The following is a 23,317-nucleotide window of genomic DNA, read 5'->3' as shown; positions in this document are numbered from 1 at the left end:
ATGGCAACGGGAGTGATGCTACGTGGCGCTGAGCCGGAACTGGGAAGCGAGGTGGGCTCAGGCAGAGGGAGCCGAGCTGTGCCCCCGTGCTGTAGGGAGTGGGGCCCTGCTGCGGAGCCCTCGACGGGCTATAAGAGCAGTATAAAACCCTGCTCTCCAAGCTGAGATGGGCCCAGCTGGGAAATGGGGATGCCAGGAATCCCTGAGGAGGGGTGGTTGGGCCCTAGGGACTCCCGGGTGCTGGAGCAAGGAGCCTGGCAGAGGAGTGGTGTGTGTGAGGATGCTCTCCTCTCATTCCTCAGATGCTGGCTGAGGTGCAGGGGGAACCCCCCAACCCGGACCTTCTTCAGAGGCGGTGCTGTGGCTGTGTCAGAAAGGTGAGTGCTGAAACCAAGGGTGCTGTTGCCATGGGTGGATTTACAGGAAGGGCAGGGGAAGGGAGACAGCTACTGTCTCTTTAACCCCTGCTTCTGTAGTTTCTGACATCCAGGAGGACCCCACAGAGCTTTGGGGACTCCTGGGACCCTGGCACGGGGTGGCTCTACATCCCTTGCCAAGGCCACAAGCTTTTAGAGCAAGGCAACAGCTGAGGGGGTGACTTCTCCCAATTTCACAAACTGCTGATGTTCCCGTTGCAAATTCCTAAGCCATCCTCAAGAAAGGCAAAGAAGAAAGGCATATTCTGGGGCATTGAAGTGGCAGAAACACTCCAATGGCGTGGCTGGGAGCTCGGAAAAGAGGTGATCAAACATCTGGTTCTGAAAAATGTTCATGAGAAAATCCAGAAGCTGAGCTACAGGTGTGTGGGAAGTTTCTTCTCCTTTTCCTCCTCACCCTCTCACTGCATCTTCATTCCTCTGCTCCATCCCGCTCTCTGATCCATCTGCCTCTCTTCCCTTGGGCTATGCACTGCAGGCTGTGTGCACGCTGGCGCAGCAGGGCAGAAACCCACTAATTCAGATGCACAGCCCTTGTTCCCAGCAGGAGTATTTAAAATGAAATGCCTTTTTAAAATTCGGTTTTGCTGATACTTCTGTCTGTGAGGCATTTCCAGTCTAGTGAGATTTGAATCGTGGATGTATGCCAGCCAGCCGCTAGTGTGTCCTGAAACCATGGCTCCAGGGAGTTCTGCTGGGTGCCAGCACTCCCTGTGACCCTGCCTGCTCTGAGATTCAAATGTTTCTGCCCTTAGTAAGAGTTTGGCTCGCACTGTGTGGCCTGGGAATGTAAAGTACAGTTTAAGGAAGGGGCAGGTATTTAGAGCTGGGAATGGATTTTCAGGACACCTGGGTTCTGCCTCTATTTGCTGAGTGACTTTGGGGTCAGGTTCCTAAGTCACTTCTAACTGTGGGGCTTTGGAATCTTTTAATACTTCATTCTCTTTTCTGCTACCTAATAGAACAAAAGCTGTATGGCATCAGACAAAATGTCCTGTTTTAATCTCCTTATCCAGATGTCCTTCCACGCGCTTCTTCATCACTGTTTCTCCCCAGCCAATTGCCCTGAGCCCTGGCATGTCCTTAACCCTACCCATCATTTTCCGGCCCACTGAAAAGGTAAAGTGGCAGCATCTAATCTGCTCTCAGTGCCCTGCTTGGCTTTCAGGGAGGGAACCTGTCCTTTTGGGAGGTTCTAGTGTAGGACAGCATAACCCTCCTGCAATCTCCATGCCTCCAACAGCTGGGGGAGCAGTTTGCCTGTGGTTACAGCTGGCAGTTAGGAGAGGTCTCCTTGCATAAAGTATTCCAAATTTGCCCATACTGCCTCTCACCAATGTCAGTAAAATAAGGCATTTGAACTACTTGTCCCTGGCTCGATCCCAGAAATCAATGGGATGAATTCAGTGCAGAACTCAGCTCGAGGGAGCCCATCTGACTGCTGTCTCCCCCCACTTCTCCATGCAGAGGGACTACGAAGACAGCATCTGCTTTCGGAAGGCTGAGGGTGAGTTCTCTGTCGCCCTGCGTGCTGTGCTTCCACGTCCCTGCCTGTCCTTCCCAGCTGCTGTCCAGTTGCCTCTCTGTGCTGTGCACAGCACCGCGGAGACGACATTCACTGTGCGCAATGTGGGGTAAGTGCTGTGTGGCTGAGCTGCCCCTCTTGGTTTGGTCAGATATATGACCACCTTCTTGGGCTTCCCATTCTCTAACAACTCCCCAAAGCGTTTGGCCAGATGCATTAGATGTTCTGATGTTCCCATTGCTTGTTTCACATCCTTACTGAGCAACCCATTGGGAAAGGCCCATCCTATGCACGATTGCACAGGCAGAATGGCTCCATTCATCTTCTCCAAACGTCCTTGCTTCCTAGTGACCTCATCACAGTGTTTGCCTGGGAGACACCCAGCCCCTTCTACATGATTCCTGAACACGGCATGCTGAGCGCAGGTGCTGAGTGCACCATTAAGGTGCTCTTCCAACCCAAGACAGCTGCAGTGTGCAACGTAATAGCAACGTGTTTGTTTGGTGTTGAAGAAAAGCAAAAGAGAACCATGCAGCTTAGAGCCCAGGGTTAGTCATTCTTGTGTTTAATGCTCATTAACATGTATTGTCCCTAACCTTAGGGCAGCATCCCACAGGGATACATGGAGGTGCTGTGCTTGGAGGTGATGCTGTGTGTGATCTTCTTTCACAGCCAAATACCCCTATCTGCAAGTGAATGTGCCAGGGGAACAGCACAAAAGCGGACAGCCTGGCAAGTTACAGGATGTGCTGTGCTTCGGATCTGTGCCAGTAGGCACAAGAGTGGAGAAGTTTGTAGAAATACTCAACATGTCTGTGGTATGTGAAGAGGGAGACTGCTGCTTGTAAGAGGGTGACAAGTTGGCACATGTCCCTGAGAGATGTGGTTTAGGAATCTCCCGTAATGCTGTGAAAATAGCCCAGGTGGGAGTGTGAATAAAATGTGATGAGCCTGTTTCTTCTCTGCTTCCAGGTTGATGCACCATGTACGATAGAAAGAGCAAAAGACCCTCTGCTCCTAGATCACGTCTTCTCCTGCAACGTGTCCCATGCTGTTGTCCCTGCCAAAGGGAAGCTGGCCTTGTGCATACAGTTTCAGCCACAGGCAGTGGGAGAGCACAGCACGGATTATTTCACTGTCACACCCACTGGGTGCCTCCAGCAGACTGTTCTAAAGATGGTTGGCTCATGTAAAGGTGAAAGCTTCCCACGTTTCCACCTTCCTTTCAGCCCTGCAGGGGAAGTGCTAGTGCTTGGGGAAGAACTAGGGACTGTCCCAGCCCTCGAAGATGTACCTTCTATTGCCATCCATGCCGTCCCTGGGGGACTGATTTAAATTTACACTGTCTTGAGATGTGAGATAGTTGGAGGCAAATGTGAAGCTGCTTGCTGGGACTGGTGGGTTTGCTGGTGAAGCCATGCTGGCCGTGAAAGATTGGTTGTGTCTTCTTGTTGTTCTAGGCCCATGTGTATCTCTGCACCGATCCTCTGTAGACTTCAACTGGATCAACCTTGGGGAAAGCTCAATGCAGATGCTGAAAATCAGCAATGTCTCAGATGTCCCTGCATACTACCAGTTTGATATTGATGGCAGAGGGAGCGTCTTCTCTTTGGATCGCCCCTGTGGGGTCTTGGAGGGCACAACAACCCTCGTGCTGAAGGTGATCTTTTGCCCTGCTCACCCCATCAGCTACCACCGCAGAGTGGTGTGCCTCGTTCATCATCAGGTAAGGGAGCAGCGGGTGGTATCACCGCTGCGAGAGCTCAGAAGGTTTTTGCAGTGTAACCCACCAGGGCTGGCCTCTCAAAGCTAGTAGCAAATCTGTATGTCTCTATAATCTCTAAGGTAACTTTCAAGGAAATCATAGAAGGGCAGCTTATTTTGTACAAGAATTTCTGTTGTTTTCCCAGGGACCCCTGTATGTGGACTTCTTTGGTACCTGCCATTCAGACACCACTAAGCCAGCCATCCTGCAGGCGAGACACCTCTCCTGGTACCGAACCAACACAGTGAGGGGGCTGACCTTCTATCCCCCTGATATCCTGAGCATGATGCTGAAGGATGGGAAGTTGCAGATGGATGAGAAGAAGGCCCTCATGCTCCTTCCTGAGGTATGAGCTGCTCTCCCTGAAGTCCAAAGTGCAACATTTACCCTGCACACACCAAGATGCTCCCATCCTGTAGATCCCTCTGGACGAGCCCCCCAAGGAACACACTGAAGCCAGCTCCATGAGTGAATATTTCTGTGATGGCATAAGCAGCGACCTGGCCTTGTTTCCGCCTCACGTTAGCGTCAGCCCCAGGGAGCATGATTTTGGGTGCTGTGTGCCACTCCACAAGGCAGAACCGCTTCCTCTCTGTGTCACCAACCACACCAAAGGAAAGATCACTGTTGCCTGGACTCCAAGCCATGGCAGTGCTTTCCAAGTGACCCCCGAAAGCTGTGACATCCCACCTTTGAAGTCTTCAGCCTTCCGTGTCCTTTTCCAGCCCACCCAGCTCAACAGCCTTTACGCCGCAGAGCTGGAAGGTTTTGCCTTCTACAAGGTTAGTAGGAATGGTCAGGAGGCACCTTGCTATGCTCCCCTCCCTCATGCTCTGTCTCAGCTCTGTCTCCTCCATGCCTGTAGGTTCTGAGACAATACAGCAACATTGAGGAGGATGCCACCATCTGCCCACCCTGGTGCCTGACCATCAGGCTGAGGGCACACACGTATGAAGCAAAACGGGAGCACTTCATCCCACAGTACCTCTTAGATGTCCCCAAGGTGTGTGAACTTAAAGAAATTGGAATTTTGCAGAGATGCTCAGTGTTTACTCGTGAACTTTTGCTTTGCCCCCATTTCAACATACTGAGGCATGTCTTAGGTGATTTACGATGATGGGGAGACTCTTGGTTTGGGAGAAAATTGGAAGCTTTTTGTCCTGTGTTACTTTGCCAAACTTCAATGTGACAGGTTGCATGCAGCATCTCGTCAGCTCAGAGTGGAAAGCTCTTGGAATCTCCTTCTGGCCTTGTTTAAGTGGGTGTAGGCACTGACAAGGGTGCTTAGTCCGCTCTCAGGTGCCTTAGGCACTCCACACACTCTTAGACAAATGGAGAGCAGAGCACAGAATCCACACTTTTGTAAGAGGCTTGCAAGGTGGAGTGGAAGTTTTCCTGCTTCTCCCTGCTGCATTTCTATCACAATAAAGCAGTGATCCCATAAGGTCAAACTATGCTTCTTATTTGTTTCCTCCAGACTTTTCCTCCTGTGGCTTCTGACACGGACACCTACTGCAGTGCTCTGCTCTCAAACACAGGCACCTCAATGATAACCTTCAGCATGAACCAAGCTGCTGGTCCCTCTGTTTTGGTCAAGCCCCACTCAGGACACATCATGCCAGGAGACCACCAGATTTTCTTTCTCTCCACTCGCCCAGTTAACACTATATCACAGCAACACACCCTGTCCTTGCAGCTGAACTCCTATCCAGGGTACACCAAGGTAAGCAGAGGGAAGGATAAGCTTCTGAGAATGATTTCTTCCATTGTACACATCTTCTTCTCAGTTCTCCATGCACACTGCTGATGGAAGATGCTCATGATACCACATACTCTATATCTCGTTTCCTTGTGTCTCTGCCTCTTGGAAAGTATTATATGATGCTCAGAGCTCAGTCCAGGGTCCTTCCCATCCTCCTTCAGCCCATTTGTTCTGGATTCCATCCTGGAAGAAGCAACCCTTTTCAAGTTCCATCCAAAGGTAGGCTGAGACTTCTGGACAACATCTATTGTTTTTCTTTGAACACCACAGGAGATCATGCTCCGGAGTTGTGCAGAGTCCCTTCTCTTGCTCTTAGAAGGTGATGGTAATCTATACTTCAAGCCTGTTTGCATAGGGACCTCCTCAACACAAAGGTATACCATAAAGAACTGCACAAGGCTACCCATGGCCTTCACATGGAAGATCCACCACTCTGACAGCAAGCTCCTGTCTGTCAGACCAGCAGCAGGGCTCCTCCAGCCCTATGAAGCCATGGTAAGCTCAGGTTCTATCAAAATAGCATTGCAATCTCTACAATACAGTTCTGGAGCTCCCATCAATGTTATCCTTCCCTTTGTGATTTCAGGCTCAAGCATGGACTTTTACCCCTGACAACGTGACCAAGTATCTCCTGCGAGCTGCAGTGTTTGTGGGTTGGGAAAGCCCAGCACCTGTGTCACCCCAAAGCATCCATTATAATTTAAGGATTGTTGGAGAGGGGGCACTAGGCACCATCAAGGTAAGGAAATGGGGCCTGTAGTGTGATCTGGGTCTTTGGCTCCTCTGACACTCCCATCTCTCTCCTCCCACTGCCTGCTCTCCTCTATTTGTTCTGCATATGGTCCAACGTGGTGGCTACATTCACTGCTATGCTCTACATGTAATGGTGAGCTTTGCATGACGGATTTGCATTTCAGGCACAAAAGGAACACCTGGACCTTGGAAACATTCTGGTTGGCAATCTGAAAGACTGCAGCATGGTACTTCTGAACGATGGGATCTGTTCTCTGCAGTACATCCTCAGCGTGGAACAGCTAATCACTGGGCTTTGTGACCCTGAGGAAGTCTGCAGTGATCCGATGGGTACTGGGGGAAATTAGCCTGGCATGGGGCCTTGTCCTTCCCCACTTTTCTGCAAAACGGTGCTAGCACATGCTCAGAGGTTGAGCTGCTTGCTGGCTAACTTGCAACCCTTCTCATAAGCTGTGTACAAGATACTTGCGTGTTTTAGGATAGATGCCCAGAGCTCATGCCACCTCCTTTCTCCTACAGCTTTGGAACTGGAACACTCCAGAGGGACAATCCCTGCAAGGTCAAAAGTTTTTGTGCGAGTAACAGTCAGGCCAGCCCGGCAGCTGCACTACACCTGGTCCATCAGCTATGCAATACGCTCCCCTGCAGGTGAGAAATGCGTGTTTGTGGGAAGGGGGAGAAGGTGTTCCCTCCCAACCAAGCAGTCTGTGCCAGAATAGACCAAACTGTGCAGGACTGTAACCATCCTGACAGCAGAAATCACTCTGCTGAGCAGTTCATCCTCTCCTGCATACTTTTTCCCTTTACTTTTGTCTCCCAAGTTCCAGATCTTGCAAGTACAAAAGCAGAGCAGCGACTCCTCTGCTGCATAGAAGCAACAGGCGTCCACCCAACGTTCCACATCACTGACGCCTGCTCAGCAGGGAGTGCCAGCGGCATCAGCAGGCTGCTCCTCTGGAGGCTGCTTTCCCTGGACACACTGAATGAATACCTGCAGCGAGACCCGGCTCCCAGTGAGCTCACCTGCAGTGTTCCCACAAGGCACAGGTGAGGTGAGGGGTAAGCCAAGCAGTAGTCACCGATCCTCCATGTATCCCATACGTAAAAAATCAGAGCAAATCCACAGGCATTCCTTACGCCCAGTATTCTTTCTCCAAAAAGAGCTGAAGGATTAAAGAAGAATTATAAGGAAGATAGATAGCATAGAATCATAGAATTGTTTGTGTTGGAAGGAACCTTAAACCATCTAGTTCCAACCCCTCTGTCTCAATTTAACCTTTTCTTTCTCCCTGCTGATCAGCACGTACTTGATCCCCCCCATATACACACCTCTCCTGCTGGATTTCAACTTTGGAGCTGCCCCCATAGGCTCAGAGCCTGCCCTTGTGATGCTCCTGCTGGTAAACAATGGTGTGGTGCCTGTGGAGTGGTAAGCAGTGCTGGATGGAGCTCATCCTTCCCTTGGGGGTCTGCAGGGGGAGACGGGACTGCTCACAGGGGCCATGAGGTATTAGAGAATGAATGGAGTGGTGTGGTTTGTGTTATGAGGCTGTGAATGAGGCCTGTTAGTGGGTCTGGGTGGGGAAGCCTAGCTGGACTGAACACATTGACCTGGGCAAGCTGTCCATCCCTGCCACTGACTAGCTCGCTGGGTCCCTAGGGCCTTCCTCTTTCCTTCTGATCAGAAGATGGACATGGAGCACTGGGCAGAGGATGCAGATCTCAGCCCGCAGGAGCTGCATCAGATGAGAATTCAGGATAATCAGCTCTTCAGCATTTCCCCTAAGTCAGGGAAGCTTCTTCCAGGACAAGAGGAAGCTGTCCAGCTCTCACACAGGTGATGGCATCATCTTGCATGCCAGGACAGCACCTGCTGGCAGAACGCCCTCCTTCTTTCATGCCAGATCCTTTCCCTTCACATGCCTCTTGCCCAGCAGACACTGGGCAGGTGCAAAGTCCCTGAGCCTGTACTTTCTGCAGTGATGACTACACAGTGATATTCTTGTCTTCGCCAACAGCTAGAGCCTTCTTTGCCTGTAGGAGGTGTGCAGGCAGTTGGCCAGCTCTCTTTCTATAACAGTCCTGATCTGAGAAGGGCTGGTGCTTCATATGGCCTAGAATCTCAGGTCCCTGCACTGGTGTATGATTAAAACCAACACTACACCGCTTGTTCCCACCCGAGCACAACTGTCCCCCTCTCTCTCTCTGAGAGGCCCTTACGCAACAGTGATTCTTTAGCAGGGAAATGAATTGTCTCTAATGTACCGTGTGACCCTGATTCTACCACCCTGGGATCAAGGTTGGTTTCTAACTTTTTTTTTTTCCTCCTCCTCTTGCACTGCTAGACACGATTTCATTGGCACCGATCACCTGCCTGTGTTGCTGAAGGCTTCCTACGGCCATGAGATTCTGGTAAGGCAGCAGGTGTCTGTTGTGTGTGTTTGCAGAACAGCATCAGGTAGGAGCTGGATTATAGGGCATTCCTCCAGGAGCTATGCGGGCCAAGAGCCTGGGGCCTTCTCCTGCAGTCTGCACCAGCCAAAGCAGAGACATAAAGCCAGCATCGAACCCCAGCCCAGCAGGCATTCCCTGCACTCCTGGTTGGCTGTTCCTGCTGCAGTCTCAGCCTTAGTCCACCCACTTCTTCCTCCTTGCCAACAGCTGAGGAGCCTCCTACTCATTCCTCCTGCTTTGCCACTTGCTAAAGTACCCCAGAACTGATCTGCTTTGTGTTATCCCATGGCATTTCCTCAGGCTTGGAATGAGTTTTTCCTCTCTCCCCCATCTCAGACTGTCAGTTAGAGTCAGAGTCACCTTGTGCTCTGCCAGGCACAGCTCATGCCCATCTGAGCCTTCCTGTCTGCCTCTGAAGTTTCCTGTGAGACCATTGTGTTCACACATCTCTTTTATTTTTCTTTTCTCTCAGGACTATTGTCAGCTGAAAATCCAACCCTTTGACCAAGCTGTTCAAACAGTGGCTTAACTGTGCCTTCCCTCAAAGCCTTTGGACAGGCTCCCTGTGCTCTGCCTGCCTGGCACAGAGAGTGGCTATGAGCATTTCACCAGCTGGCCACTGAGCCATTAGGCTTTGGGGAGGACCAGGTGCCTTTAGGTTGGATAGAAGGAAGTTGTTTACAGTCAGGGTGGTGAGGCACTGGCACAGGCTGCCCTGGGTGGGAGCCCAGTCCCTGGAGACACTCAACGTTGGGCTGGAGGAGCTCTGAGCCCCTGATGGAGCTGCGGGTGTCCCTGTTCATTGCAGGGTGGTGGACTAAATGGCCTTTGAGATTCCCTCAAATGATTCTTTAATTCTGTGACAGCAGGACAGACCTGGAACAGTGCAGGTGACTGTAATAAATGAAAAGATGCGCAGTGTCAGTACCGAAGTGCCAATAGCAGAACACGGGAGTGGGAGAGGCTCTTCCTTCTGCAGAGAGAGCAGCTGAGGGGCCGAACACAGAGTGCTCTCCTTCCTTCCATGGATAAAGAGTGTAGAGCCACCACCCCCAGGGCTGAAATCACCATAACCCACTTGTATAATCAATGAGTATACAGAGGTGTACAATCAATAAGTGTACAGAGGTTAGTTTAAGGAGGATTATTGCAGTGGAAAGATAATAAATAGAAAATGCTCACCAACGTTGTAGGCTCACAATAAACTCCACAAGGAGCAACCTCCAGAAAAAGATCCTTCCTTAGTGGCAGTCTGCACTTAAATGGTATCTAGGAGAGCCTAGCCAGACTCCACCTCTTCTGGTAGCAAGGCTGAATTGCCTTCACCTGTGCTCCCATGGCTGACTCATTGCTTGCCTCAGGTGGTCAATCAGAGGTTCAGGCCGTGATCAACAGTTCCCGTACACCCTCTGAAATCACCCTTGCCATTGCTGTGCTGATTCTCACCTGGAACTCAAGAGAATCTTGCAGAATATATGCTAACCTTGAGGGAAGCAAACGCTGTCATATCACCCCAGAAGTTAGGTTTTGGAAATCTGGTATAGCAGCGACGCAGAGGTGGAGACCTTCAGGCTAACATATTGCCTGGTCCTTTGTCAAATTTCAGACTGCTTGGCCTCAGAGTAGTGATGTTCTCCAGCCTTCCAGTAATATAAATGGATGCTTCGCTCCCAAAGCACAGGACATGGTTTCTGATCCATTTCCCCTTTTCAGTTTGGAAACATCAGCTCATGTTCTCCCTTTACTTGCATGGTATCTGGCTTGTTAAGGGCCCAGGGAGGATGAATGCTCATGCAGTGCTTTGAAAAGATGAAATAATGAAATCCCATGCAGGTTTTTGTTAGCTTTGTATTTCTAGTCTTCTCTCCTTACTTACTTTGTTTACAGAACTGAACTGGAAGGGGCTCTTCCAGAAGAATCAGCATTCTCTGCTCTTGTTTAAGCTGCTGATACACACAGCATCTACCTTGGATGTCCATCCAAGGCTTCTACCTATCATCTCTAATGTCTTCCTTACCTTCTGTGCATACACTTGGAAAGTAGCTGTTAGGCTAACAGCAAATTGCAGTGACTTAGCTCCCTTTGTCCATGCAGAGACATTATGAGCTCTGTGATTCCATCTCAGCCCCTCTCCAGGCAGCAGACAGCTTGCGGGTGCTTCGAGGTGGTCCTGCTGGGAACTTTGCACCATGACTCATGTGAGCCTAGCCACAGCTTTCTCAATATGCAGAACCCCATGTCTCTTCCTTTCCATGAACCAACTGTAACTCCGTCTGCTTTGCACAATGTGGTGGCCATTTTACTAACAGGATACTGTTAGTCATTACTCAATCACCTGAAATTCAGCTGGGAACTTCGGCAACCTTTGGGCTCCCTGTTGGTGCCTGACATAAGAAAAAGAAATGTACCATATGTGATACAACCTGCAAGCCTTTCAGAGAAAAGCCATCAGTTGAGCAATCTCTTCAGTTCCTTGCCTTTGCTCACTGTCCTGGTGTTACCAATGTCAGGCTGTGAATGGATTGCCTTCAGCTTGCAAAGTATTTGTGTTGTCATTGCTGATGGGGCCAAAGCTTTGTGAGACAGTGACTGCATTTCTTTCTGCCATAGCTGAACTTCAGAGGTGTGACGGTGGAGAGGGAGCAGCGATATGTTCATTTTGCTTCCTCCAAGCATCTCTTCATGCCCATTGCCATTGGGACATCCCACCCCCCCATACAGGTGAGCATTCTAGGGCCAAACCCAGCAGCAGTTGCCTGGAACTGGGTGCTGAGATGGTCGTAGGGAAGGCATCTCTCCTTACCTCCGGTTCTACGAGATTTGGCATTGGCTCCAACCAGAATGCTTATAGAGTTGGACTCTTTCCCTGTTCTTTTATGTTGGATCTGAGTGATGACTTGCCTAGCTGCTCCAGGCGCTCTGGAAATAAATCCTAATTAGTTTCTTAGTAAATTAATTAAACTTCCTTAAATACTTATTCAGCAAAAAAAAATAAATAAATAAAAATAAAAAATTGGGAGCTTTGATTCTGTTCTGCCTAATTTGTTTGGGAAATGAGGAAGACTGAATTGAATTAAAATCACTTTAGCAAGAGTGTTCTTGCATTTCAAGTAATCCGCTTTACAGCGATTCCTTTAGCTAACTTGCATTAATTTCTTCCTAGACTAAATTCAGAGGGCACCACTTGGAGAGGCATTGTAGTCATCAGCATACACATGCAGTGATAAACCTTCAGCACAGAGCCAATTAGTGTCTCTGTGATAACTCCTGGTGTTATGAAGTCCCTCATTCTTAGGAGACGGGTTGACTAATTAATTACTAATTCTTATCAGAGTCCTCTGGGGAAATGTTAACTGGTTTAACTTGCGCAGGGTCTTCATGAGCATTCCACTCTGTGATTCACATTAGATTTATGAACTTTACAACGGGAGCTCCATAACAGTGATGTTCGAGGTTCAGCTGGACAGCGTCATGAGGGTGCAGAAGGACAATTATCAGCATCCTGTATTTATCTGCTTGACTCCTAGAGGGGAAATCGCCCCTGGCACTACAGGTCATATTGAGTGGATCTTCTCACCACTGGAAGCCAGAACATACTTGGTAAGGCCTTTCTCATAACTGCCAAGTACCCTTTCTGCTGTCCTATGCCTCTCATTCTTTAGATTTTGTATTGATTTTTGGTCCATGCAATGCTACAGCTGAATTGAGTTCCATCCCTCCAAGAAGCAGAATCTGAGAGCAGATAGTCTCATAAGCCTCTACATCCCAAAGAGCACATTTCTTCCACAGCCAGAGGCATCACAATACATATTTTCTCAAGGATCTAACAGTACCCACGGGGTATAAACAATATCTGGTCAGATTTGTGGTTCACTGCTGGCTTCCAATAACTCCCACAAAAGAGACTGAAGCTGAAATATTTCATCCCTGCAGTGTGCGCTACTGAAAAGAAAGCAAAAGAACCTGGATTTCTCTTCACATATGAGTGTGATTTACATGAATCAATTGTAGTCTGTTAGCCAGAGCACTACCTTTTTGCATATCTCTCCCGATCACAGCTATGGACTTCATGCTCTTATTTTGTCCAAGGCAGGTTGACGTTCCCATCCACATCCTGGGGGGTGATTCAGCTCTGATCACCTTCCAGGGAGAAGGCTACGATCCAAAAGCCACAGAAGAGAGCGCCACTTTCAGAGAAGTTTTGTCCCCTTCAGTCATTCTGGGTTCCACCAAACTAACCGTGACTGGGCAGGTAAGTCCAGGTGCTGACATGAGCAATATGGTCAGGCCAAAAATGTGTGAAAGATCCCCTTGTTCCCCAACACCAGCAGAATGTCCTGCTCCTTGCTTCCTCAATCCCACTGCAATAGGGCTGTTTCACCCTGCTTCCTGCAGGCTGCCTCCTTATCACACCACAGGATTTGCATTGGGAATATCCCAAATTGCACCAGAGCCAGCCAACTGGTCTTCCTCAATAATATCTCAGAGAGCAAGGCAGTTGTGTTCACCTGGAGGACAGGCAGTGTGAAAGACAGCGAGGTGAGTCCTTTCTTCTTTTTCCTCTACCCTTCTCTACCCTTCTTTACCCTTCTCTACCCTACCCTACCTAGAATAGCATGAGGAACCCCACAGATCTGAATTTCCTGCAGTGAGAGGGCACATAGCAAGGGCACAGGACAAAGAAACAAATCCTCTGTGGCTTTCTTATTTTTCTCCACAGGTATTGCAGGTTGCCCCAGAGCAGGGAGTTGTGCAGCCCGGAGGGAGCACCCCCTGTTTCATCACTCTGCAGCCTTCAGGGAGAGTGTCCTTCTACAGCATGGACCTGGTGTGTGAGGTGAGAACCAGGAGCCCGTGTGCTCCTGACACCTGAGCTAGCCCAACAGTCCCCACCTTCAGGCTCTGTCATTTGCAGCTCCTTTCCCTGCTCCTCAATCATGGTGTGCTCTGTAGGTGTACATCCAGGAGTCCCTGGTTCAGTACGAAAAGGACCTGCAAGACTGGGAAAGGGAAAAAGAACGGCAGGCAGTGGAGTTCACCATCACAGAGCAGGACCTCAGGGCTGAGAAGAAGCCCAGGCCACCTGTTGGGGTAAGTGTTGCAAAGGGAGGAGCTTGAAAATTGTTTCTCTAAACACGCTGCAAACTCTGCATTTGCTAACAATCATCTGAAATTTGGAGGTGTATGAGCAGCTTTAGGAAAAAAAACAAAACCCGCAGCTCTGGAAATTGGTAGTTGAATTTGTAAACATGGGTAAACAGGAGCATAAAGCACATAACTACCATGAAGAATGTGGCCAGTGCAGAATGGGAGGACTGGTCATTGACTTTCAGGTGGGCAATGCAAAAGAGAATCCTGAAGTCTCGTTCAGCTCCTTATCTTTCCACACACTGTGATTTCTCTCTCTCTCTCTCTCTCTTTCCTTTTTTCTTCTTTTTTCTTTTTAGAAATCATCAGATTCTGCTGAGATAGAAAATCTCCATGAGCCCTTAGCAGTGGTCAGGAAATTCAAGGTAAGTCAGGCCCGCCTCAGCAGCTGCAGAATCAAACTGACTGTGTTAGAGCAGAGGCAGATGCTGGATCTCACAGTGTGGGAGCCCGGGCAGAGAGCACACCGGGATTTGTAGCTTCAAGGCTTTGGGACACAGACTGTTTGGAAGAGCCAGGAGAATCAGACTGTCTGGCTGTGCCCCGTGGGTTGTAACTTTCCAGCTGAGGGGAATGGGAAGTGAACTTGGAGCCCTGTATGCACCCACGACTGCAGCAACCCTTTCTGAATAGATTTGGAAGGTTTTGAATAAGCAGAAAAACTGCATGTGGGCAGGGCAGGCAGCACCTGAACTGCTGTCACATCAGGGCAGCAAGGCCATAAGGTCAGAGCATCCTCTGGAACAAGCATAAGGATGGCTGGGGAGATATGAAAGCGGTTCCACTTAACCCAGTCCCATGGCTGGAGGATCAGTAAGGATCTGCATTTCTTGCTCCCCGACAGACACTGCCCCCCATTAGTAACCACCGTGTGGCCAACCTGCCTGCGGGGCACTTGCAGAGAAGGCTGATGTCAGACAAAGAAGCCAGCCATGTGTGGGTCAAGCCAAAGCCTCCCAGGCCCATCCTTTTACACCTTGATGTGACAGCAAGGTCCCACTCTATTGAGGACTTCTTCAGCAACTTTGCCTCGGAGTTCCCGAAATACTTCTTGCCCTGGTAAGGAACTTGGGTGAGAAGTGGCCCATTGGGAGATACTGTCAAAGCATAGTGCTCCTCTGGGAGAGTGCCTCCCCAGGCACCTCTGCAGCTCCCTGCTTCCTGCGGTGCTGCTGTTCAGGCAGGAGGCTGCAGGTCTGCAGGAGCTCACTGATGGAACATCTCTCCCTGGTTCTCAGCCCCAGCATCCACCAGCTGCCGTTTGTGGATAGGAGTGTGGACAGAGATAGGATGGAGATGGACCACAAATGGTTGTCTCTGGCTACTGCTTCCAAAGAGGAGCTGCAGATAGTGGCGGACATGCTGATAGGTGTCATCAGGTATGTGCCCCTTCATCCTCACCCACTTTGCAGCCCCGATATTCCAGGTTCTCCCTCTGGCTTGCTCTGGCTTACAATGATCCTCTGGGGTCGCTCAGATACGTGATTTTCTGGGACTCATTCTTTTCCTCCCCCAGGGGCCTTTTGGAGAACACCCAGTTCCATGATGCGGTGAGGAAAAGCCTGCAGGAGCCCATCCCATATTTCTCCCAGTTTCAGCATGAAGAAACAGCAAAGATCCAACACAGAGGACAGTGCTCCACCATCCCCTCTGGGCTCTCTGCTTCCCCAGATCTTTTCACCGAGGAGAATAGAGAGAGAAAAGAAATGAGCCAAGAATCCTCTCCTAGCAATGATTTTCTGGGCTCCTGGGAGGGGCTGAGTGAAGTTTTTCGTCATGAGAGGCTGAGGGAGCAGAAGGCGATGATGAAGGGGTGAGGAAGAGCTGCACACACAGAGCAGCTGTTCATTGGACTCAGCATGTAGAAAACAGTGTGCTCTGCTGCTGTGCCTGTTGTGTGCTGGGAGGAGCTGCAACAAGCATCCTTCCTTGTTGACTGTCTAATAATCCCCAGGCAGCCAGCCTTCAGGAGTCTGGTGGAGATGGTGCTGGAAAACACACTGCAGAACATCCTGGTGGAAGCCAGCTGTGGGGAGGTGGTGCTGACAGCCCGGCCCAGGGTCATTGCTCTGCCCCCCAGCCCCTTCCAAAGGTAAAGGACCTGTCCTTAATGCATCAAACTGAGGCAACAACCCGTGTTCTAGATTAGCCAGGTTGAAATTTCAGTGCCAAGGCTGCCTGTGCAGAAGGCAGAATCCAACCCCAAAGCCTCTGCCTCTTGTTCTATCCCAAGCCCTCTGTGAGCCCAGATCTTCCTTGGCAGCATGCTCAAACAGCTCAAGGAGCAGAAAGCAGGCCAAGCTCTCCTGGTCTGAGATGGTGCGGGATCCAGTTAGGTAGAAGGAATGGCCACAGTTGAATAGGCAGATGTGGGGCTGAGGGCAAAGAATGAGGGTTTGTCCAGTTCTGGGCAAACCAGGTCCCAGGGATTTGGGACCAAGGGAAGGTTACTGAATGGAGATGTCATCTCTAAAGCTGCAAAATTCTTGTGCAGATGGAGGTGGGATATTTCCCCTGATCTCCCAGGGATGGATGGTTGCCTGCGGGGAGGTGGCAGCAGACTGCACTCTCCTTAGCCCAAAAGCAATCTCTTCTCTTTCAGAATCGCCAGTCCAGCACTCTAACCTTCAAGAGCATAGCTGTGGCACAGCATGCTGCTTGAGCTCTGCAAGCACATCGCATCTCCACTCTTCATCCCATCCCCATGATGTCCAGAGCTGCTCCAACCTCCCACCCCAAGACTTGATGCCAGCACGCTGCCTGCCTCCAAGGCTGTACATCCTCAACATGTTCCCATCTCTGCTTTGAATCTTCCAGCAACTCTGATGGCTGCACTGCAGCTCCTGCAGACAGTGAAGGGCTGCAGCTGCAGCAGCCCAATAAAAGGAGCTTAGCCTCTGCAGGCACAGACATTGGTGTGCAATAGGATGTAATCAGCGCATCCGGGTTTAGTAGTGCCCTGGACGAGCTCTCTCCATATAAATCTACGAGGTTCTCACTGGGGGAACTGGGTGCCGCTCAGCTTTGGCTTCCCGTACGGCTGTGACTGTCTCTTCCACATATCGCATTGTCACAGCCGGGAGGTGGCACTGTTAGTTCTCAGAAAGCTCCGGTGCCGGCGCAGAATTGGAGCCGCTCCTTCTCCCCTCGCAGCCCCCAGGAAAGCCACGCACTGCGGGGTGCTTCAGCCCTGCTTGGCAGAAGGCAGGTGCCGGCTGTGCCCGGGGGTGCTGCAGCTCTCTCAGAGCTCTGCTCGCTGCAGGAGCCCTGCGTGCGTAACGCGTTACTGAGCCCCAGGGCCAAGCTGTTCCTGCTGTCGGAGATACTGTGCTGCCAGCTCAGAGAGCATACCTCCTCCTCTCTTCCCAGCACGCTGGGTGCCAGATCTTCCACGGCAGCTTCTCTGTTTTCCGGGCCCGTGCCGAGCAGGGGCTGGGTGCCACGTTCTTGCACCCCAACAAGGCAGCAGCAGCTGTTCGGTCCGCTTGTGGTGAATCTGCCAGGTACATGCACCTCACTAGGACCTTCTTAATACAGGTCTCACGCTGGCTTCCCAAATGGGTGGCGTGAGTAGCAGTCTCACCATCCTCTTAAAGCAGATGGGATCCAGCTGCCTGCAGAGCCTCGGTGCTGCCCATAGCAGTGGGGATGGGGTAGGTGACTGTGTAAGTCCCTGGGCCTGCTGCATCATGATGAGGTCTGGGAGCTGTCTACACATCTGCGAGAGAAATGTCTCTTCCCTTTGCAGTGGGTGTGAGATGGTTGTGGGGGGTTGAGTGCCAAGCTGACTGTAAGGATGTGGTCAGAGGGAAAGTTTGGCAAACCATGGGCTCCCCGGTTATCGGGAGTGCTCCATGGGTAGGCAGTTTGTGCAGCATACAACAGTCCTTTTCTTCTTGGCTGCTCATCCTGGGAAGGGTGGAATGGCCTTGGGGCAAGTGGGCGACAGAAGCCATCCTGAATCCCATTAAAACATTTAACACCTGCTGAATCGTGCCTTTGTCTGGGAGATAAAGGGAGGGGAACAAAGCTGCTCTTGGTCTTCTCTGCTATGGTGCCTGTAAGGCACGGTTATCCCATTTGCCTGAATCCCACCTCGTGTGACCCCACATCCAGACAGGAACAGTGCTGGAGAGCAGTCCCCTGTATCCCCTGCCCCTAACATTGAGTATTGGGAACCTGGGTAGGTCCTGCCGTGAGCAGCCTGCACAGCCAGAGAGAAAAGTGGGCACGGTGGTGACAGGTTGACAGCTGGGCTTAAGAGTCATAGAGGTCTTTTCCAACTCTAACGATCCTATGATTCCCTTGGCAAAGCAGGGTAGGGACCCTTCATCTCTGCTTTCACATATTTGAGATACCAGGTTTTGTTGGCTCAGCTCTATCCCCTCAGTCACTGGGGACTTTTTGGTCCATGGTGGGGTCAGGTCAGGACACCGAAGGTGGCTCCTTTGGGACAAGAGACAAGCTGCCATGTAAAAGCCAGTCACTCTGACTCTGGTGGGAGCCCTGCTCACTGCCTTTCCCACACCAAGACAGGAGAAGCAAGCAAGCTCCATACGGTGTTGGGAGGAGAGGGAGCATTGCCTCGCCTCTTAGTATCATACCCAGGGCAGTGATGGTTCTGCATTTCCTTTTCTGGCAAAACTACTGGGAAAGGGGTGAGGGCCACCAATGCCAGTGCTCTGGAATTCCTCCAGCTCCTGGCAGTGCCAGGCTGGGCCGGGCAGAGGGCTGGTCTGGCAGCCTGTGGGATCAGAGCCCCAGGCAGGAGGGATGGATGGAGCCCTCCTTTCAAATCTGGCTGCCAGGGCCAAAGATGAAGACCTGGATGGCAGCGGCTGATAGGGAACTGCTGCTATCCACTTACATGCGAGAATCTATTTACTGCGACCTGCAAGTAACTCTTGCTATGGAAAGGGCGACAATGATAGTTTCTAACACACTGCCAGGAGATAGGATATCTGTGGGTGTCTGTTGTGGGGGTGAAAGCAGCACCCACAAATGCCCCTATCTGCACAAACAGTCCAGTGCACCCACACAATGGAACTTCTTCTTTCATCGCAGCTGCACTTCATGCTCTGTTATCCAGGGAGCTGTGAGTGCCAGAGAAACCCAGAGCTATCCTGGCTCCTGCTGGCTCAGGGTGAGATCAACAGAGGCTGCTGAGGCCAGAGAGCACACCTACTCTGCTCCTGTGGGCTCTGTATGGGGATGTCAGTGCGGGTTCCCCACTGGGGATGCTTTGCAGGCTGGATGGATGCAGGAAGCTAGTGCAGCTCTGGAATGGAGTGACCCCAGCGTAAGGCATGTGCACAGGGAGGGAATGAAACACATCCTGTTTCCAGCGCTGCACCTTGAGGGCTGGCTGCCAGAGCGAGAGAGAAGAGGTGTTGCTGCTGAGCTCTGCCTCCTGTACACGCATTGTATATCGCCCCATCCCAGGGCAGGGTACCCCCACACCTTCCCCTGCCTCTCCTGCTTTGCCAGCCTGCACTCCTCTCACCCCTGGCTGCAAAGTGAGCAGGGCAGGTGGGTGGAAAAGTGACAGCTGGTGTTGTTCCAGTGCAGGTTAATGAATGTCTCCTCCTCTCCCCCCCCACACCTCCTCCTCCCCACCGCCCGCCCCAGCACCCAGGCTCCTGGCTCCTATCAGCCCATCAGGCTCCCATTAACAAAGGCAGCCCTGGAGAGTTTGCATAGAGACCTGCTCTGCCTCTAATCGAGGTGGGCTAATCGCCTCCCTTGCCCAGCCTGCCTTCCCTAGGTCAATATTTGCTCTGAGCAAACACAGAGCCGTGACAGGTGTGCTGGGAGAAGGCTCGCCACGGCCAGCCCAGCCCTCTCGCCTGTCTCTGCTCAACCCCATCTCTCCGGCCCCCCGACCGACAGCCAGCAGCGCTATTTTTATCAGGGCTATAAAAGCCCCATCCTGCCGGCGTCACCCTCATTTTCTGCTTGTGAGCCAGCAGGAGAAGGAGAAGCCACTCACCTGCGAGCTGCCAGCGTGTCACCGGAGCCAGGTGAGAAGCTGCAGCCCAGCACTGGGCCGGGTGCTGCCTGCCTGGCGGGAGAAGGTGCTGGGCATGGGGTCCTGATGGAGACAGCAGGGGACAAGCCCAGAGGAACCCCCCCAAGGGGAGGAGATGGGCTTAGGGGCACTTTCCTGGCTGTCCCTTAACTCATCTCTTCTCTCCCACCTGTATTTTCTATTCCTTTCTGATCCCCTTTCCTCTTCCCTTTACTTTCTTCCTTCCTTTTTTTCTTTCTTTCTTTCTGTTTTTCCACCGTCTCTCCCCACCCTACTGTGCCAGCTTAACCTGCCCCACTCTGTTTGGCTTTCCCAGGCAGCAGGTGTCAAGCATCCATCCACCTCTTGGACTTTACCCTCGAGCAGTGGCTGCAATGAGGACACCAGCTCCCAGCCTAGAGGGACTTGGCCGGGAAGGAAGGATGGGGAAGGGGCACTCTGCCGCCTGCAGCACAGAACCTCCCAGCCCAGAGCGACTCTGCACTTGCCTGGCGTCGAGCCCCACGTGCAAGACCTGACCTGAACGTTTTGTTCGTTCGGCTCGCGTTAGGCAGGTCCAGCCTGTCTGCAACAAGGGCAACTGCAGCCCACCAAAAGTGCGCTCCTGGCAGGCAATATCCATGCAGGATAAATGGGCTGGTTTGCAGCACGCATAGCGTGATGTGCGCACATGGGACAATGTGCATATGACACACAGTCACATGCACAGTGTTCAAGTCATGAATGGAGCTTGCACAAAGCCATCAGTGCACAGAAGGTGCAAGTTGCATGCGTGCATGAGCCCATGCACGTGTGCAGGACACATGCACTGATGGCACTCAGCATTGCAGGCAGTGACATGCAGGAGACACAGTATGTGTGTCTGTGGCACTGTGGCACACAGGCACAGGGCTGGCTGCCCTGCAGCAGTCGGGTGCAGCTGCAGGTAGGTCTCAGCAGTCTGCTGGCACCGAGCAAAGCTGCTGCTGGAAATGGGGAAAGACAATAGGAGCAGGGCAGAGGACTGGGGGATTGCATCTTTTCTCTGCCTGTGCATCTGCACATGCTGCTGCTACTGCAGTCCTTCTGGCCATGTTTTGTGGAAGGTTCTTGGGGGGGAACTGGGATTTCTCTTCCAGGCCAGCGCAGAGCCCAGGGCTGCTCCTTGCCTCATTCAGACAATATGGAGTCCTGGAGAGATGGGAGATGAGACAGTGTGGGAGCCCAGGAAAAGGAGCAAAACCAGACCTCAGAGTTTAACCTGTGCAGCTCCGGAGGGAACGGGAGCAATTGAGATGCCATGATTCCTGCTGCTTCCCCCATCCCCGTGCATATTGGCTCGGCACCCTCTGCTCCAGTGCAAGTCACCTACATCCCTGCACTGGATGGAGCAAAGGCACATACTGGGCTTCTTGAGTGAGTTTGGAAAGTTTTCAGCATGTGGTGTGGGGAAGAACCAAAAGCACAGGGCAAAAAGTCCCCCTGGAGCCAAGTCCCCTACGCTGCTCCGGACCCCCCTGGAGCCAAGTGCCAACCCTGGCCTGAGGACAGCTGCACACAATGTGTGACACTGCACAGAGCCTGGCCAGCACAGCCTGCAGCCCTGTGCTCTGTCTGCTGCTGCCAAATGTAGCCAAGTGCAAAAGCCAAGAAAGCACTACACACAACCCGATGTGCACAGCCCCTTGCAGCCACCCAACCTGGGATCAAACAGGGTATGATTAATGGTGCTGAGCAAAGCCAGACCCTGCTGCCCGCATGCTCCAGCCGCCGCACATGTCCTCTGGTGCAGATGCTATCTGGCACAGTGGAGCACTGCATGCACTGGAGATACTCACCCTGGTGTCTCCATGTACCATAAGGACACGTGCTCCCATAGCACAGTCTGGGGCTATTTGAGCCTGTGAGACCCTCCTTGCACTCTGCATGTGGCTCAGGTGCTACAAAAAGCCTTTGGTTCTGTCCCAGCAAGAGCTGGAGGCAGACCTTGTGCACATGTCCCAGTGGGAAAAGGGGACGCCTGCAGAATCAGCAGGAGCAGCAACCAGATGAGCCCTGGGGTGGACTGCTCCCTGAGCCTCACAGAGCAGGGATCTGGCCTCTGTGCTGTCACCTTGGTTTTGGGTGAATAAAACAGCTCAAGCTGCTTGTGCTCTGTGCCCAGCTCCATGTCCAAGCCAGCAGTGGTGAATCATGCTGGCCGGGGACAAAGCATAAGAGTCCAGTGTCACCACCACTGTCCCACAGCTCCATTTGCATCACGTTGGGCTCCTGGGGCTCTGTGCTGGGGATTTGCATGGTGCAGCTCTGCACAGGGCCAATTTGCATGGGGAGGGAAGGGTGCAGGGGGAGTGCTGGGGAGCAATGTGTACCCCAGTGTGCATTTGCATACAGGTGTGTTTGCATTCAGGTGTGTGTGCATATATGCATTCATGTTCATTTGCATATGCATGAGCATATGCACAGCTCAGTGTGTGTGCATGCATTCTTGCTGACCGAAAGCTGTGGACCTGGTGACTCCCCTGTCACGCTCACTGCTTCAAGTGCCCAGTATGCAGGTGTGGGTGTGTACTGCCACTGTCTCCCCATGGGGTTCTGCCAGCTCACTACGTGTCCTGCCCAGCCCAGATACTTTGTGCCATCCCAAGGCAGGCACCACTTTGCTGCAGGATGTGGCAGCTGGCTGCTGCCCTCTGCATGCCAGTGTGACAAAGGGGGACAAGCCCAAGGACCTGCTGCTTTGTACAAAGCCATCGGGGCTGTGTGGTTCTGCCATGCCTGGAGGAGACACTGGGGCTGAGCAGGGGCTCCCTGATCCATGAAGGTCACCATGCCCCTGAACTGCTGCGGGTACCCAACCAGCTGGCACGAGGGTTGGGCTAAGGAGGCTGAAGCTGTTGTGTCCCTGATATTGGATTAATGTAGGAGGTGGGCACTAAGTACCTTCCTCCAGGACATGTAGCTATGGGGAGCCCTGAGGGTTCCAGGCTGAGGACATACGGGGCAGTGGGCAGGAGGCTGATACCAGTGGGCTCTGCTTCAGGTCAGGCTCTGGACCTGAGGACCACCAGTTCTCCTGCCCCACTGCCTGGCATCCCTATGCAGGCAGGGTGGGATAGGTCTGGGGTACCCCTGTGGCTGGGAGGAACCTGTCACCCTTTTGGAGCTCACCTGGTCGTTTTCATGCTCCCATAGGGCAGAGCTGGTGTGGAGATGCAGCACTTGCCACCTGCTCACACCCAGGCTGTAATCCACAGGCAGGAGGCGAGCAGCTGGCGGAGCCTCTCTGACCTTCAGGTGGGATTAGTCCCCATGGGAACAGCAGGGAGCAGGCAGGTGAGGCCACTGCTCCTGCAGCAGCGTGGGGACCCAGCAAGGCTGTAGGGTGACTGGACATCCCCCACAATGGGCACAACTGGGTCCACCCCCGCTATTGTGGTCTATTACCAGCTCCAGGTGCACCCTT

General features: G+C 52.0%; 1 protein-coding gene across 1 annotated transcript; it reads left to right on the top strand.

The window, feature by feature from the left end:
* On the top strand, positions 1-16,700 carry CFAP65 (cilia and flagella associated protein 65; the record flags this gene model as incomplete). Its single annotated transcript, XM_079539277.1, is given in 37 exon segments — positions 1-51; positions 303-377; positions 648-799; positions 1,454-1,556; positions 1,905-2,071; positions 2,311-2,510; positions 2,635-2,780; positions 2,935-3,157; positions 3,423-3,688; positions 3,873-4,073; positions 4,147-4,509; positions 4,593-4,730; positions 5,205-5,450; positions 5,760-5,984; positions 6,076-6,228; positions 6,407-6,572; positions 6,762-6,890; positions 7,064-7,289; positions 7,543-7,671; positions 7,903-8,079; positions 8,588-8,654; positions 11,307-11,417; positions 12,105-12,296; positions 12,790-12,948; positions 13,092-13,235; positions 13,417-13,533; positions 13,650-13,787; positions 14,144-14,209; positions 14,689-14,903; positions 15,083-15,223; positions 15,361-15,657; positions 15,803-15,887; positions 15,891-15,936; positions 16,447-16,565; positions 16,571-16,637; positions 16,640-16,665; positions 16,671-16,700. Coding segments are annotated over 37 exon segments (5,556 nt in total).
* Between the last annotated feature and the right edge of the window lie 6,617 nt (positions 16,701-23,317).

This window comes from Tetrao urogallus, assembly GCF_951394365.1.
Source record: "Tetrao urogallus genome assembly, chromosome: 8".
Taxonomy (NCBI): domain Eukaryota; kingdom Metazoa; phylum Chordata; class Aves; order Galliformes; family Phasianidae; genus Tetrao; species Tetrao urogallus.
This window is presented reverse-complemented; position numbering and strand designations above follow the sequence as displayed.